At 41.1% G+C, this 18,701-nt stretch overlaps 1 protein-coding gene across 1 annotated transcript in view; it reads right to left on the bottom strand.

Annotated features, from left to right (window-relative positions):
* The window catches only part of ush2a (Usher syndrome 2A (autosomal recessive, mild)), a 228,389-nt gene that overhangs the window by 11,278 nt on the left and 198,410 nt on the right, over positions 1-18,701 (bottom strand). The window contains exons 70-80 of the mRNA XM_085395310.1: positions 18,196-18,354; positions 17,894-18,056; positions 16,488-16,705; positions 14,464-14,600; positions 3,153-3,234; positions 2,918-3,063; positions 2,259-2,600; positions 1,701-2,062; positions 1,222-1,591; positions 783-1,064; positions 524-693 (exon numbers count right to left, since the gene is read on the bottom strand). Of these exons, the coding sequence (XP_085251436.1) occupies positions 524-693; positions 783-1,064; positions 1,222-1,591; positions 1,701-2,062; positions 2,259-2,600; positions 2,918-3,063; positions 3,153-3,234; positions 14,464-14,600; positions 16,488-16,705; positions 17,894-18,056; positions 18,196-18,354 (2,431 nt within the window). The remainder of the gene's footprint in view (positions 1-523; positions 694-782; positions 1,065-1,221; positions 1,592-1,700; positions 2,063-2,258; positions 2,601-2,917; positions 3,064-3,152; positions 3,235-14,463; positions 14,601-16,487; positions 16,706-17,893; positions 18,057-18,195; positions 18,355-18,701) is intronic.

The raw sequence follows: 18,701 nt of genomic DNA, 5'->3' as shown, positions 1-18,701 counted from the left end.
GGTCCACACTGTTGTCAAAATGTTAAAAGTTGACTTTCTTTCTTTTCTTTTCTTTTTTTTGATTTCCTGCTTTGAAAAGCCACCATCACTGATTCTGTCCATTTCACATTACACTGTAACGTTTTTTGTTTTGTGGTTTGTACGCTTAATTGTCCATGTGAACGTAAATAATAATATAGAGACTTAAATAAACATAATAGATTCATAGAATTTTAAATTATTATTATTTTTTTAAAGTAAAACCAAGTGAAACTGTTCCTTGTAGCGACTAATCGCTTGTACATGATTCCCTCAGTTTTGGAAATTTTTGAAGTTTTACTGTTAGCATTGTCCATTGAAATGTCAAACTGAGTTGCGAAACATTTCTGCAACCAGTTTGGGGAACAAAGAACTATAACACCAGCAAAAGCTACACTGAGCATATATAGCTACCTGTCAAACTTGATCTAAAAACACACAGTTATAATAATAAATAAATGTGTTTTACTGCCTAAAGGTTGGAGAGTCGTGGAGACTGACTGACCTGTGGTAAGGAGCCAGCCCATGAAGAATAGTGTGTCTTTCTGAGAAGGCATTATCTTGTGGAGTGAAATCACTGCTGATGATGCTGAGCTGGACTGGATCTCTTTGATAAACAGTGTAACTCACTAGGTCTCCATTAGGACGGGCTGGAGGTTGCCACTCTACTCTCACCTAGTAAGATAAAGAACAGCATAAAAAACTTTCATTAACAAGATCTTGATTCAGCTTCACTCACAATGACTAAATAAACGACGACTTGCCTGGTTTGGTCCTACAGGTGTTAATGTTGGGAGACCCACACCAGACGGAGCTGATGGATGCGTCTTTGCAGTGGCTACTGTGCTGCTCACAGCGCCTCTGCTGTTGTTGGCCCTGACAACATAATTGTATTCCACGCTTGGCAAAAGTATGAAGTCGTGGTAATGCGTCTCCGTGCCAACATAGATAACTTCTCCATCTCGGCGGAGTTCGTACCCTGTGATGATGCCATTAGGGTGCTCTGGTGGTCTCCAGCTAATCTCCACTGACTCTGGGCCAGTAACCTTCAAATGAAACATAAAAGCACATCAAGCAGATTCCCCAGTTGTGTTTAATATTTGGTAAATAATTCAATTTATAAAATAGAAAATAACCAACGCTAGCAGAAAATAAACGCTGGCAATAAAGGTTTTAAATACAAGTCAAAGATAAACACACAACCTTAAGTGTCGGGGCAGACAGGCCAGTGGGAGGAGCTTCCTCTGTTGAAGTGGACATTGTGAGACTGGCAGTACATCCACCACTAGTACAAGCCAGCAGAACCAGTGTATATGATGTATATGGCTGCAGGCCTGATAACACTGTATTTAGGTCTCTTCCACGATAAACCTGTTCGTTGTTAAGTTTCAGCACATATTGAGTCACCTCTCCATTCTGTGTCAGTGGTTTACTCCAGGAAACATGCATACTATTGAATGTGATTTTGTCCACTCTGGGAGCTTCCACTATGGCAGGAGGAGCCTCTAGAGTTGTGATGTTTGTATGAGGACTGGTGATACATCCCTCAGACGTGCAGGCTATGACTGAGTAGCTGTGTACAAAAGCAAAATAAAATGAAGTTTGGTCTTCACATTTATAAAGTTGTTAACCAGAAACTACAAAATAGTATGGCTACAAAAAACAAACAAAAAAAGCAATACCTGTATGCTGAAAAAGGCAGGAGGTCGTCATCTGTGTAGCTGAGAACAGTGGGGTCAAAACTGAAAGAGAAACTGATGTTGTTTCTCTTAATCCTGTAAGACTGAAGTACTCCATTAGGCTCCAAAGGAGGAGTCCAGGACACCACTACCTCACTGGGCCGGCCCTGGAGATGACTCACTGTTGGGGGGGCTAAGCCACGAGGGGGGGCTTGTCTGGTCATTACTGTTACCCAAGGGCTGCAAGTGTGCCCAGCTGGGTTATAAGTACAGACACTGAACTCATACTGTGTCCATGGACGCAAACCATATACTGTATAGGAGTAGGTTTCAGCCTGTCGTGGGGACGCTTCTCTGAAGAGGATCTGTTGGCAGCACAATATTAATGCAATTTTAATTGTTAACCTCGTAAACTGTGATATTTTTTAAATATATATATCAATAAAAAAACAGGACATAAAACAATATTTTATAAACTGGGAGCTCTAGTATATTCTACCAAGCCCTCCTACAACTGGTCAGATTGACTCTAAATTTAGACATTTTAAGAGTTTCACCTACTTTCCCCCTTTCAATATCCTCTTCTTTACTTCTCCAACTCCCTTCTTCTTCCAAACGCCTCCCAAGTAAGAAATATTCTTTAATTGGCCCGTTGGGTTGAGAAGGAGGGCCCCAGGTAAGTGACACCTGGTCTGAGCCAACAAAGAGAGGCCTAGGGGGAGACTGGGAAGCAGGTGGTGCTGCTGCTGTGGCAATGCGCTGAGGAGGGGTGCGTGTGCAGCCTGCTGAGGTACAAGCTTCAAGAGTCAGCGTATAAACGGTCCATGGCTCCAAACGCCGAAAAAGGAAACTACGTGACAAACCACTGAACTCTAGGTTCCCCTCACTGTACAAGTTATACATCTGCAAAAGGAGACAAGAGAAAGAAGAGAAATTTCAAGACAAATATGAAACATATGGGTTTAAGTAGGACATGCGAACAGCACTGACTTTAGTTGCAGGTTGCACATGTAGCATACACCAAAAAAATATGTGAAGTTGTGCACATATAAACTACACTGAGATATTGTGCTTCATGTTTCTGGGGGTCTTGTGGACTTTCACATGTGGGTCTATGTATGCTATATTGCCGTAACTACCTTGTTACTATTGCATCTTATCTTAGGTGGACTGCACTATTTGGTATATGCTCAGTGATTTTCTTATGTGTATCGATGTACCGTGATGACTCCATTTGGAGACTGTGGTGGATCCCAGCTGAGCAGTAACGCCCTGCCCTGCTCTCTCTGCTTCACTGTGAAGTTAGGCACGCCGGCTGGAGAAGCCTCCAGGGTCCTAATGTCCACCCACGGACTGGACACGCTGCCTGAAAAGTTACAGGACAGATTCATTGGGGGTGTTCAGTAGCTGGTCTAAATCATCTTTTAAATTAGTTTCTCAACATATTCAACCTACCTGCCCGATTCAAAGCTTCTATTCGTAGACTGTACTGACTGTATGGTTCAAGACCATAGACTATTGCCTCTAGCTGTGAATCCTGAGAGAGACAAAAAGAGCAGTGTGTGATATAAAAAGATAGGAGATAAAAAGGTAACATCATGAGAGAAAAGGTTGGAGAAAGAGATAACAGGGAAGAAGAATAGTGGGGTCAAGACATGGTTGGGTGAAGACAACAGAATAATTGGTCAGGCGTTAAGAAGGAAAAAAATGGCAGATACATAAAGGCTAACATGAAAGCGGGTAGAGAGCCAAAGCAAGAGACGGGAGAGACAAAATTAGTTACACAAACAAATCCTGCATGAATAAAAACCAGAGCATTACTCATTAAAACATGGAATGAAAAGGAGCATTGAAACAATGGCAAGCTAAGATGACATAACTTGGGATTTGCCATATCAACATTTCAACATACATCCTCTGCAGTGGTAAGCAGACACCAGAAAAGTGGCAGAGACTGAGAGAGAGACTGGCAGGCAGACAGCTGTCCCTTATGGGTGAATTCAAAGCTTCCAGATTGTGTGTTTATGTCACACATGCACCCTTTCATATCACATACACAAACAGACACAGGCACAGGATGTCTGCCAGTAGCTTTAGGCAGTGGGACCTAGCCCAACACCCTGGCAGACACAGGGGCAGTGTGTATGCGTGTGTGTGATACAGAGGGAACACCATTTACTAATTGATAAGAGACACACTGTTGTTTCAAAAGGCCCTAGCGTGCGATGACATGGTAGTCTGGGAGCACCAGGCTCCAGGATGTAGCATTGCCTATTTGATTTTGTGTTTGTTTATGACTGTGCGCTTTGAAGCAGGTATGAGAGTGATGTTTTTCAGTGTGTGTGTGAACATATTTGTGTGGATATACAACACAGGAGATTACACTTCTTTCAAGAGTTGAGTCTGCAGTTAAAATTGTCTGTTCAGGACTGTATGCTTTCACATAACCGAGCATATGTAAAGAGATTAACTGGTAACCCACTTCAATGCAGCGTCAAAGGGATCAAAAAGACTCAGATTCAAACTGAGTCAAATGAAAACCCAGACAAATCACCGTAGCTTGGCACCAAGGATGAACCAGAATGCATGTATTCACTGTTTTCATGTCTGGAAGCCAACATATTTTTCATCCACAGCAAAATAGGATTAATAAGCCCCTAGACACCTAGACACAAGCTAAATCCTCCTGCAAATCACAGCACTTCTCAGTAGACAGAGGGAGGGAGGGACAGAGCGAGAAAGGGTGGGGAAAGGATGGGAAGAGATAGAAAGAGAAACGGGTGGTGGGAGAGAGAAATGGAGACAAAGGAAAAAAAGACAGTGGAATTTAAAAAAAAAGTATGTGTCAGTAGAGTAATGTAGGGCAGAGAGTTAAAAGAGAAAAAGTAAGAGGTGAGTAAGTTAATAACTGATGAAGCAAATAAAAGAAGGTGAGACAGAGGAAGGGGGGTGAGAGAAAGAGTAAGACATGGAGAGATTGAGTGAAGTGGAAAAAGAGGGGAGAAAGCTAAAGCGGGTGAGAAAAAAAAAGATAGATGTGGCAAAAGGGAGAGACAGATTAAGTGAGCAGGAATGAGAGATCTCTCTACCTTAAAAGCCAGTGAAATATGTGAGGCATGTGGCCTATAAAGCGGTTAACATATGCACATTGTCAATAGCAGCATCTGGCGCTGGCAGATTTTATAGGAGCGTGGAGACTCTGCTACATGCCTCTAGATGGCAATACATTCAAACACTTTATCACTGAAACACACCACATTAACGGCCTGCTCGCTACATCACACGCACACACTCAACAATCAAGCACTGTGAAATTCACACACACAGGCACGCAGACAGGCTGTAATCAAACAGTGTAGCACTGAAACACACAACTATTACATTACATTAACAGCTCCCTCAATAACTATTCCTCTCTCATACATGCACTTTCACATACACACACAGCGTGCAAAGCCACACAAAGACAAACACAGCCACACCGAGCAAATACTTTTAAGGTATCTGACAATGCGTAGGTAATGGCATACATGAAAAACTACAAAATAAATCATGACATGAACTGAAAGTTACCAGGTAAATTTAATTTAATCCACTAGATAAATCAGTGGGAGCACATATATGAAAATACTGAAAACCATACAGCTGGGACTGTAGTTCCCAACCTGCTTCTTCCAATTCAGCAATAGGTATTTATAACCTCATTTCAATGTTGGGGCCAGCTTCCAAATGGTAAGTAATCTGCATGTATCAAGTGCTTCACAAAATATAAAGTATTCCACTTTGTGAAACACTGAAGTATTACACTCATACTTCTACATACTGTAGAAGTAAAACTGCCAACAAAAACCACCCAAACCCACAGCCAACCTATCAAGGACCACGGGGGAAGCTGCAATCTAAGATATGAAAGGAAAAGGTTCTTGTCAAGCTAAATTCACTCTGCATGGGCTGGTGCATATGTGTGCGGATGATCAAAGTCACCAATTAATCATACAAAATGCAAAAGAACAGAGAGGGGGAAAGGGAGGTCAAGAGAAAGAAAGAGAGACAGGGAGGCAGCGTAAACAGGACAGAAGTACAGAAATGGAGACAATGATCAGGAAAGAAGAGAAAAGAAAGGAAGAGGTCTTGTTAATTTATACATTAAAGAGCTCTTGGATCTTAGATGGTTCAACACAACTTAACATTGACTGCAAAGAAGCAATCTATTCAATCTTCTGTATCTTTCTTCTGACTTCTCCTGTGTGTGTGTGTGAGCTAAAGAAGAGGCCCTGTGGACTGAGTGCCTAAATTAAAGTGCCAGCCTGCATGTGTGTGCACATGTACTGGTATCTGTTTTTATTTACTCAAGTAAGGCCACATGTGGAGCGTCTTGTTTTGTATGTACCAATGTGTCCCGAGAACTGTTCACGCACGTGTGTGTGTGTGTGTGAGACTGCACATCTGTGGATATGCGTGATATTCAGGTAGAGAGGCATTCCGCAGCCAGGGGGACAGTGTGTGATACTAATTAAGAATAACCATGTGTATTTGTCAAAAGAATTATGCTGATTATCTCACAAAGGCCACAGTTCTAGGCCCCGCAGAGAGACAGAGACAGACCAGCATTAGCATATGGCTACACACATGCATGCACATACACAAACACTTCATTTCACTCCTTGTATCGAACCCACGCATGATAAAAGAATAGGTAAACGTAAGATGAGCGCCCAAGAAAATACATCAAAGAACAATGCCTAGTGACAGATGAATGGGGTCCAACTGGTCTGCCTTTAGGACGTTTGTCTCTACAGGCCTTCTCTGGCTTCTCTGCTCGGTCATATTAATTCCTGCAGAGATAATAAAGCACCACGCTGTTTCAGCTTTTTTATTGTGTGTCTTACTTCTTTCATGTATGTGATAAAACATGTTAACATCAGATTTGACTTAAATGATCTTAATTCAGCTCAAATCACTTCATCTCATCCAGTTCAGTTCCATTCAATTCAATTCAATTGTCCAGCCTATTAGTACAAGCTGTGCCCTGACCAGCCCTGTGAGAGCAGTAATTGTTTTCAGAGGTTTCTGAGGTGAGCCAGTACACCACACACTGATCTCTTGCACCCCATGCCAAGCTCTCAAGCCAAGTTTGTGTGTGTGTGTGTGTGTGTGTGCATATTTATGCGTGCATGCCTAATTCAATGCTGCTGGAACAATTGCCCTGTGTCTGTTTGCAAAATGCCCTGCATGGGTGTCCCTGCTAGTCAGGGTGCGTTAGACAAACCCTGACACATAGAGACCTTTGTGCGACACGTACACAAACACACACATACACAAACACACCACACAGACACACGGAGTGGCCATTAGGCATGTGTTATGTCTGTGGCCAGCACAGATGTAGAGAGGGACTGCAGGGGTCTGGAACAGGCATGCCCACTTCACACAGACATTCATGATTGGCTCTGGCATCTCTGGACCCCGGGAACAGCATATTTAGTGTGTATATATATTCTTGTGTGTGCGCGTGTTTATATTTGTGTGTGTTATGCAGCCAAAGACCAGTGGACAAATTATAATGAGTAATGGTCAGCATGCTAAAAATCCACAGATTTCTTGTGAAATTAAAATAAGAGAACATGTTAATGATATATTTTCAGATAAGCTTTATTCCATAAAACAAGGCAATAGAAAAATGTCTCTTGTTTTATGTTTTAAAGCTAGTTAAAAAAAATGGGAAAAAAGTAAAAAATATTTTTTTTATACACATAATTTTAAATGAGGGGATTGTTGCTTGTTGGCAAACATAATAATAATTAAATTAGAGGATGTTTCAGGAAATAATATTTCTTTATCGCAACTTTACAAAAGACATCAAAAGTAATGAAATGATTGTTTGTTGCGAGGTGAATGGGAGCGCTTTAAAAATCCACTTGATGGAGACAGCAGACTGACCAGAATCACAAAAATCCTACAGGCTTTTTGGCAACCCCGCCATCTTTTCCCTACCAATCGATAGACATTATGCTAAGTGTCAAATATATATATGCCCATGGTGTGAGACAGCATCAGAGAGGTAGGAAGGACTCCTCAAAACTAAATGGTCCCCACTTCCAAAGCAAACACAAATATTCAGTTACTTGTCACACTCCCACATGCTCCAGATTTGAATGGACTCAATAATCACAAATATAGCAAGTCCTTTTCTCTTTTTCTCATGCATTCGCACCCTCTCAGCATTCCTTTAAAGTGATGACCATCATATTGTGGTTGCAGTACTAAACACCGACTCAAAATGGAGAGTACTACACTGGGTGGTGTGGCCTCTTCACAGACAGACACACAATAACACCAACCTATCATTACCCAGCGAAAGAGGGTGTGTGTGTAGGAGCGACGGAGCAGGAAGAGATAGGGAAGTAAGAACGTAAACTCACTTGAAAAAAAAATCACTTGAGGAAGCTAGAAGAAGAGGGAATGAAGGGGCAAGCATTGTGGATGAGCATAAGATAAAAACTGTAATTTTACACAGAAGCAGGGAAACTCCAGATGGACATGCAGTGATGAAGGAATGGGCAGTATGGAATGATAGAGGGAGGAGCTGCAAAAAAAACAAAAAAACAACCCACGAGTAGAAACAAAGATTGCAGAAAGGAGAGGAGGGAGTGTTGCAGCCTGATTATTTGGCTGTTTATCCAGAATGCTGAGAGCCCTCCAATCAGAGATGGAGACCTCTAACTAAGAGGTCTGATAGGCCGAGGGCCTAACAAACTCTGCATATGAGTCTCCTTATTCTCTCCTCTAATCCTTTGTTCCTCACTTCACCTGTCTCCTCCTCCTCTCTTAACCTCCTCATGCCTCTCTCCTCACTCTCTGCACACTCAGCTCTGCATTTCTCTCTTCCCTCCTCTCTTTTCTCTTCCTCATTTGTTAAAGGGTGTCACTGAGCACAAGGGCAAAGCCTTGTTATCCCTATTCGGCCACATTCTTTTGCTGGTTTATGGTTAAAGTGATGCAAAAAGGATTGCTGAGCAGCAAGTTAAAAGAGGGTTAAATGCAACAAGTAAAGCTTTTTGCCCGTTTATATGTAACTTATTTGTTTTTAGATTTACCATCACGTATGAACATCTGTATGTCTTCTACATTAATTGAATAAAAGTATACCCTTTCAAGGATAAAACTGCAGTAAGATGGAGAATCTTTCCTTTTCATGACTGTGGCTGAAAAACTTAACTGGACAGTTACTTTAGAAAACGTGTAACACATACACATTAAAGAACAGCCACATATCATAAGAGGTCAGGCACGTAAGGTACTGCTAGCCTTTCACGTAACTGTGTTTTTTTTGTTTTTGTTTCTCTGGTACATGGACTGAGAACGAATCTTAAAGAGTTTATTTGCTTCTCTTGTTGCAAATTTAAGGTCACACTGGAGACCTAAAAGTCACTACCGTCTCAAAGCCACTTTGTGAGAGAGAATGTTTTTTTTTTTAACTTGCATTTATAAATAAATATACAAAGGAAGTAGAAAGGTTTAATTTGTGAGTGTTACAACTGTTGGTAGGCTAATTTTATTACTAGGAGCCAAATCAGCTTGAATATTCTGCTTGGTCTTTATGTTAAGCTGATTTAGTAATCTCTAAACTTCCTCTATATTTATAAAATGTAAGCAGAGGTGAATCCTGTGCTTCTGATTATATCTTCTACATGACAATCAGGAAGTAAGCCTCCATTTGGTGACGCTAAACCTATTGCATTCACATGTTTGCTTTAGATATTAGCTGGCAAAAGCACAACGCAGAAATCCTTATGGGGGCAAGATAGTCCAGGGATCCTGTGGAGCTTTAGCCCAAAAACATTTTCATTTCACCTGAGGAGCTGAGTTGACCTGAACATATTGGAGCAGAAACGTTAACAGTTAACTAAAAGAAAGCCTATTTGTAATAGGCAGAGAAAATTAATGAATATGATTCAAATATATAAATAAAAGTCCAAAAGTGAAAAAACTGCTAAAATATCTTGCCAAAAGCAGGCATTGTTAGTTTAATGAGATAAACAAAAAGAAACTGTTAGCTAAACATACTAGATAAACAGGTAGCTAACATTTTTAAAAAGTAAGTCATTTTTTAGTTGAAAGTAGCCAATAAGTACAGGAAATTGTTAAATGTACGGATTGACAGTTGAAATTATAAGCTAAAAATAACAAATATACAGTTGAAAATGTTCATTAAACATAATCAATGAAATAACTAGAGTACTCTCCAAGTACTGGACAAACGGGTGGTCATGTTGATCAAGGGGAGACCTTTTAGATTATGCTGGGAACCACTGACCTAAGAACTTTGCAAACTGATATGTTCATCTCAAACTCAGTGCCAACGCACTGAAATGCTTAAATATTTCTAAATGATTGAATTCATAGAACATACTCACATCAGGAGTTTAGGGTTGTTTCTTTTTTGACCTGTAATGTAATATTCAACATGTTTGGAGACAAACACACCGCATGTTCTGATAACGTCCATCCTTCTACATCTTTTGACTACACTTGCCTAAATACACACATGCTGATGGCATACCTAACACACACACACAAACACACCCACCCACACACACACACACACACAGACCCTGTGAAACCTCATATCGGCTTTAAGACACAGTTCGCCGGCTGGCCCTCGCTGTCCCACACTCTCTGACGGGTTCTTAATGGTAAACTAACAGATTGTAAACATGCTGCTAGCTCTCTCTCTCTCTCTCCGTTTCTCCACTCTCTATATTAATCACTTTCTTACTTTCTTACACTCCTCTCTTTATTTCTCTTTCCCTCAGTCTTGTCTTCCTTCAGTTCCTTTACTTCCTCCTTACCCCCCTTCACTTCATCCTTCCCCATCTATCCCCATCCCTTCTTCCCTTTTCCTCTCTCTCCCTCGCTTTTCCTGGGGTATTTTTTAAACAATGTGTCCTTCATGTACGGTTGGTTACGGGGCGTACAGAAGGACATCATTAGCGCTGGTGGTTAAGCTGTAATTTACACCATTACCGAGGTAGGGGCCATTTTTATTGCCTAGTAAATTTCAGCTCTGAAATATTTAGACCATATGGCTCAATTTGTGTAATAACCTTAATTTCCAAGCACCCTTCAGCTCCCTTCAGCGCCGGCTGTTGTTGGCGGATGGCAGAGTGGTGCGTGTATACCTCCGTATGTGTGTGCACGGTGTGGAGTTGTGGAGCACAGACACGCACAAGCATGTACGCAGAAACACAGACATGGAAAAAATGTTCACGTGTACGCAACACATAACCTTTTACACAGTCTCTTCCACATACTGTCACAGATTCATTCATTCACACACACAGAAACACGCACGCACACGTATGTATGCATGGCGGTAGCAGATTAATAGGGTGTCAGCTTCTGTTTGGGTGAGGGAGCGTCAGGCGTCGGCCAGATGGTTCTCAGGGATGATGACTGTCAGGGGTCCTGCTCTGATCAATGGGATGTATTAATACAGCACACACGCGCACACACTCACATACACTGTTGCATTATACACACACAAACAGATATGTTGTGCGTGCGCACAAGCACACACAACCATATTCAAACATATGTATGCACACAAAGTAATGCGCACACACACATTTGAATACACATATGCCTGTGGTCTCTCTTCACCAGCGATCCCAAGGGCCACAGTGTAACATCTGGAATAGCCAAGGGAGGGAGGAAAGGACAGCAGAGTAAAGGAGGAGAAAGAGGGAGTTGGTAGGCAGGGAAACACGAGAGAAATACAGGAAAAAGAGGAAAAGGAGGGGCAAAGGGAGTATGGGAAGTAGCTAAAGAAAGAGTGCAATACAGAAGGGTTAAAGGGTGAAAGGCATAAAAGAGGTAGTAAAACTGGAAAGAGACGAAGGCAGAGTGGAGAGACGAGCTGGGGAAATGAAGACATAAGAGTAAGGTGAACGACGATGTTGAGACACTAAAGAGAAACAAGAAAATCAGCCACAGAAGAGACTGGAAGTTTTAAAGAAGAAAACGCACAGGAACAGACAGAAAAAAGCAAAAGAGATTAAAATAGTGACAGATGTGATCAGAAGAAGAAAAAGAAGTAAGCTGTGGGGAGGTTGAGGTGGAAAGCTTGAACACGAGCAAAAATAGAGTTTTATCTACTCGATAAAGCATTTGTCCAGAGCTATTGAGGGCAAAATGATTACCGGTGGCCAGAATCTCAAGTGATATTGTCAAAAAATGAAGCAGTAGCAACAGCACATGAACACAAAGAAGGAGAAACTTGAGAGAAAAGAAGGAGAACAAAAAAACCCGACCAAAACCAAAACATGAAGCACCGTGCAATAAAAACAACCTGACAGGGTAGAATGAGTGACAAGCATGTTTGTCAGAAAGGTGTAAAGCATGGAGAGTGAATTTCTGTGTGCGCGCGAGACAGTGTGTGTGCCAAGCGGCGTGTAGGTGTCTAGCGAGGCAGGCCGCCTGCGCTTCGTACCCTCATTCCGTCCGATTGCCATGACGACCCCATTAATCAGCCAAGCTGGCACAGAGCAGGGTTCCCAGCCCAGCCTGAGATCAATACACACACAAATAGACACATACCAAATGGATACACACACACACGCACATATGCACAATTACTACATGCACAAAAGAAATTGAAGTGGATGAAGAGTGTGAAAGACTGAATCCCTTTTTAGAGGAAAAAACTTAAATAAGGGTTGAAACAAAATATTACAGGGAGAAGTGCTAGACTGGTTTGTGACTGTTTAATATGAAAACAAAATATAAGCTGTTCATGTGCTTCACATTAATGTTATGACCCATATTTTACAATTAATCTAGCAGGGCTGTCAAACTTATTTTAGATCAACCCGATTTAATCTAAATTAAATTTCAATGAAAAAAAATATTGCCAGTGCTACCACTCAGCCTTCTAGAAGATCCAGCTACGTGATTTTCTTCTCGAGATAATGCATTCACAAGACTTTCAAAAAACTTGACCTTTGACCTTGAGAGCAAGGTCAGTAAGATTCCAATACCCAACAGTCTTTTACAGCTGAGGGGTGAAAATTAAATAGTAAAATAAAGTCAGAGGAACCTACATTTCTTTTAATGTTAGAAGTACAAATAGATGCTGCAGCTGTTCGCAAAGATGAAACCATTGTTACATAATACAAAAACACTACACAAATTGTTGCAAATTGAAGACACACCTCAACACAGATCTTTGACCCGACCATGTCAGGGAATGATTTTGTCAGTCAGAAGGCTCTAAAACTAATAAAGATTCAGACATCTGGGTTGGATAAAATTAACATTTCAGACAGAAACAAAGTTTGCAAAGCCATCCAGTGGACTCTAACAGGCTGGTTCTGTCCCGCAGGACACCCCTGACTTAGGCATTTTTTTTGCCATTGAATCCTTGATTAATGATGCTAAAGCGAACAAAGTCAAAACACAAATTGTAATCCTTCAGATAAAGTCTGCTCTTCCTGAATCAGCTAAAGGCTTTCTAATTTTCACACTCTTTGTGTATTCCTAAACAACGCAGTGCATGTGGTGAAGACAACTGCGTGACAAATGACCGCCACCAAAATAAGTCTATGCCATGTCAATGAGCCTCCTGCACACACACACACAATCTCACACAGGCACACACAAACACAGAGTGTTCCATATCAATGAGAAGGTGAAAGGTCTCCATTTACATCTTGTATTAATTATGAGTGACAAGCCAAAGGTCACAGAGGGAGAAGAGGCCACACATATGGACAGAATATAGATCTATACTTCTACCTTGTCTCTCTTTTGCTCTCCTCCTTACCTTCCTATCTATCACTCTGTCTCGTTCCCTGCTTGTTCATTTACTTGTCTTTTTATCCCTTCCCCTTCTCTTTTTCATCTCACTCATTCTAGCTCTTTTCATTCTTAACTTCTTTAACAGCTACTGTATCTACCTCTTTGATCTCTTGTTGCTTTAATGTTGACCATATTCTTTCAGTCTGTTTCTCCTTCCTTCCTTTTATACAAAATTTTATGTTAAAATGTTTTCAAGTTGTTTATATTTTAGCTTCTTCTTAAAGATTATTTTGTGGTATTTGTGTCTATAGACTGGAAAGAGCATAAAAACAGGAAGATGCAGGTCTGGGCAACTGGGAATTAAACCACAACTCACTCCTATGTGTGGTAAGCAACCCAGCTATCTAAAACCAGGTTGCTCTTGAATTAATTTTGATTTTTAAATGGATAACTAACTGAAATTTTTCACAAACAGATTATTATATTATAGACGGACGGACGGACGGACGGACGGACGGACGGACGGACAGACAGACAGACAGACAGACAGACAGACAGACAGACAGACACACACACACACACACACACACGTATAGATGTATGGTGGATAGGGGATGCCAGCAAGTGCTGAGCTGCCAGTTCACATTGAGAGTAGATGGCAGCTGTTAATGTATAATATACATATATATGGGAATGAAGGTGTTTGTATATGTGTGTGTGTTTGTGTGTTTGGTATCAGGAAACATGCTCATACTGGTATTTCTGATATGTTAGATCATCCAGCATGATACAGAATTATGGAAGTGATCTTGGGAATAGCAGACCATGGGCAGCGTGTGTTTATGTCTATTCAGGCCCCTCACTGGCAAACAGATGGCACAAGCACCACAGGTACAGTCCAAATTTCTTTACATTTATTGTATGAATGACATGTGACATGCACGTGTGTGTGTGTGTGTGTGATTACCTCTACAGTGAGAGCAGTAACAATAGTTGAGTTGAGCGTAGGGTCCTTTTGGTGCTTCCTGTAAACCAGCCTATAATGGGAAATGAGACCATTGGGCTGTCCTGGTTCACTCCATTTTAGGTGGACTGAATACGCACCTGTCAAAGTAGCATGGTGAACTGTTACAATAAATCAATACAAGATAATTTTATACGTGTTAGTCATGCAAATGTGAGTCAAGACACAAAGTTTGCTAAAGTACATCATAGGGACAGAGAGCCACGAAAACATATGTGACAACAAACCTAATCAGACACTTGACCGTCATCTAACTGAACACGGACATTTTAAAGGAGGTAACAAAGGAAAACTGGATGAAACTATCCAGAGCTTAGAGCCAGCTACAACCCAGCAGCCTCGGTATGAGCGGAGGATGAACGCAGTTACAAAGAAAATTTTGGAGAAGAGCGAAAAAGAGAAAAGGGTTCACGTCCTGTTACCTGGTGAAGTCATAAACATACACCGGAAATTTGTTTTGTTATACAAATCTGTTGCACTTGCTTTTGTTTGGTAAGGTGAAATACACTGAATAAAAAAATTCAATGAACACAAAACACTGATATGGACTGGGTTATGTGTTAAGAATGAAAGGACACCATATCGTTTGATAGAAGTGAAAATTATCAACCTACAGAGGGCTGAATTCAAAGACCCTGAAAATACTCAGTAGTTTGTTTGTTTACATGGCTTGAGATGATGGATGGGGTCCTCCTCCTCCCAGAACTGGAACAGGGCATCACTGAGCTCCTGGACAATCTGAGTTTTAACCTGCTGGCATCGGATGGACCAAAACACAATGGCCCAGAGGGGTTCTATTGGATCAGGGGTGGCCAACTCCAGGCCTCGAGAGCTGGTGTCCTGCAGGTTTTACATGTGTCCTTGATCCATCACAGCTGATATAATGGTTACATTACCTCCTCAACATGTCTTGAAGTTCTCCAGAGGCCTGGTAATGAACTAATCATTTGATTCAGGTGTGTTGACCCAGGGTGATATCTGAAACCTGCAGGACAGCGGCTTTCGAGGCCTGGAGTTGGCCACCCCTGTATTGGATTTAGGTCAGGCGAGGGTGGGCCTAGTGAAAGGTATCAAGTCCTTCATCCTCCAAAAACTGTCTACATACTCTCACCACATGAGGCTGGGCATTATCATGAACTAGGAGGACCACAGGCACCACTGCACCAGCGTAGGGTCTGACAGTGGGTCAGAGGATTTCAGCCTAATCATAGTCAGGGTGCTGTTGCCTAGGTTTGTATGTCCCTTCATGGATATGCCTCCACAGACCATCGCTGACCCAGCACCAAAACGGCCATGATGAACGATGATACAGGCAGCATATTGTTCTCCATGCCTTCTACTGATCCTTTCAGATATGTCATATGTGCTCACTGTGAACCTGCTGTTATTCTTGACAAGCCCAGGGTACCAGCGGTGAACCTGCCAATTCTTGTATTCTATGGAAAATGTCAACTGGACTCCACGGTGCTGGCAGAGAGCAAAGGGCCCACTGGAGGATGTCAGACCACCCAAATGAAGTCTGACTATTTTGTCAGAGACATTCACACCAGTGGGCTGCAAGATGCTGTAGGGTTTTGTAGGGGTCTCACCTTGTGATACCAGTACTGACAATGAATTTAGCTAAATCCAAAACTAGAAAAAACCCCCCAGAAAAGATCAGAAGGGAAAAATGCCAGTGACCTCCACTTGTAAAATCATTCCTGTTTGATGGTTGTCTCATTGTTTCCCCTCTAATTTGCCTGTTGTTAAGTTCATCAACACTAAAGCAGCTAAAAGTGATAAACAAACCCCTCCACTACTACCAACCAGATCAATATCTCAGATATTTACTTGATGCTATACTATGATCTCAGTTATACTTATTAAAAAGAAAACACAAAATAATTGTAAATTGAAACTGGCAAAAGAAAATCGTAATGAGGTCATCTCTAATAAATACTGGTTTTCATGTGACTTGTTGAACCTACCCGAAGGAGTGACAATGGGAACGGCCATATCTTGTGGTTTTGCCTCTAATGTCTGGCCCAAAGCCCAGTGACTCAGAATTGAGCCTCTAGAGTTGTGGGCACGAACTCTGTACTGATAGTAGCTGAAGGGCTGAAGAGCAGGACTCGCGTCAAAAAATTCAAGAGGCCCACTAGACCAGATGAAAACCAGCAGCTCCTCCTCTGTTCCTAATGGACGCCTAAGAGAAAATAAACACTTGTATTAGCTTTTCATCAGTTTCCTTTAAATACTTTCATACTATATACACCTCATTAAAAATTTAAATATTAAATTTTTTGGTGATGTTTCTTTTTTTTAAATTAAACATCAACTATATCAAATCAATTTTAATTTTGCACATATTTACGTCAGTTTTCTAAAGATAAAGACACTAAGTTTGTGTGGAATTCAAATAAAAAATGGATCATCACATCTTAAACACTCTGTATAAGCCATGAGCTGATGCAAGCACCCTGATGTCTTTGGTAAGCCCATTTGTCTGATTACGTAGGGTTTCAGGTGTGTGCATGAGAGACAGAAAGAGAGAGATTTTCCTGTTTTATCCAAGTCCCTGTCTGCCTGAGTCTGATCATGCCAGATGTGTCACTGAGTGTGTGTGTGTACTGCTATGCTAATGTGTGTTTCCTGAGGACTTAAAGGGCTTAGTCTGGTCTGACCCTGCATACAGATCACAAACTCTTTGGTCAACAAGCAGACCACGACCTTCAGCATGTATTAATGATGCACATTCACACACACCTACACACACACACACACACACGGTTACAATAAATAGAGTTTTAAGTAGACATTTATCTGAAAGTATAATCACTAAAACTTTTATCCATTACTGCATAGAAAGGCAAATATGTATATTGTTATGTATCTTATATGTAATAATCGTATGTGATACATGTGTGCTACTTCTGGTTCAACAGTTTGAATTGGTACTCTGAGCACATGAACACAGTGTAGGTATGAGAATGTGAAAAAAAAGCCTTGCATGTGGCTTCTGCATGTTCTTGTGTTTTAATCATAGATCCACCAGCAGGACTTGAAATCTGATTCTATTTTATGTGATACATTTATGGGAACATATAGAAAATTCAGAAGGGTTTAAAAAACTCGAATACCACTATAACACTATAACGTGATAAAGTCACTTTAGGTGTAAGTACTGATGATACTGGCGAAGAGTCGATATATAGAACAATGACATGCCTCAAAAATGCACTGTACACTTTTTCAACTTACAAGACTACCTTTGGACAAAGCACAGTCTCATAGCACAACTACATCCTAATACCGAAGGAGAAAAGAACAGGTATTTATAAGAAGGCAAAGCCAGGCCATATGTCTCAGTGTACTATATTTGTTCATCTGTTACCTGTATATATGGTAGGAGGTGATGAGTCCATTTGGTTTCTTGGGGGCTGACCAGTGAATCTCCAGAACATTGGCTTCACTTGCCTTTACTTTGGGGGGCAGCAGATTTTCTGGGGTGGCCTCTAAAGTCCGCACAAAGACACCATCTCCTACTCCACAGCCCTCTATATGAAACAAAACAATCAGAAATAATTCTGGTACATGGTTAGAGACACAACAGCAAACACCTTAACTAAGTAAAATGGCCATAAAGTTTTTATCAATCTACCTGATCGGTACTTCATGCACTTAAAAAATATATACCTATCTGACAGGCTTGCACTCTTATGTAGTAAATAGTGAAAGGCTTTAGATCTGTCACAGTGAGGTGCAGGTCTTGTCCAGCATGCTGTATTATTGCATCTTCACTCCCTGGATTTAACAGGATGTTGTAGTTCACAGACTGGCTGTTATTTAGTTGACCTGTGCAAAGAGAAACAATATGATAACCTTTAGGTGGTTATGTCATTTACTGGGATAGATTTATAAGAAAAAAAGAAGAAAAAAATATTCTGAGAACTTTTTTCGCTGTTTTTTCCCCAATTTTTTCTGAAGTTTTGGCTTTACAATCCCAGCACTGTGGGCCTTAGAACCAGACAAAAACACACAAATGTATACATACAGATAACACTCACACGCCCATACACACATGCCCCTGGACTTTGTTAATATTCTCACAGGAGGTTTTTCCATAATTCAGGCCAACTGTATTGTGATGGGTTATTCAACATTCATGAACTCTGGATATCTCGAGAACGAACTGATTACCA

The sequence above is a fragment of the Rhamphochromis longiceps genome, linkage group LG1 (genome assembly GCF_057381845.1).
Source record: "Rhamphochromis longiceps isolate RC_006_pf linkage group LG1, R_longiceps_female_GT1.1, whole genome shotgun sequence".
NCBI classification, from domain to species: domain Eukaryota; kingdom Metazoa; phylum Chordata; class Actinopteri; order Cichliformes; family Cichlidae; genus Rhamphochromis; species Rhamphochromis longiceps.
This window is presented reverse-complemented; position numbering and strand designations above follow the sequence as displayed.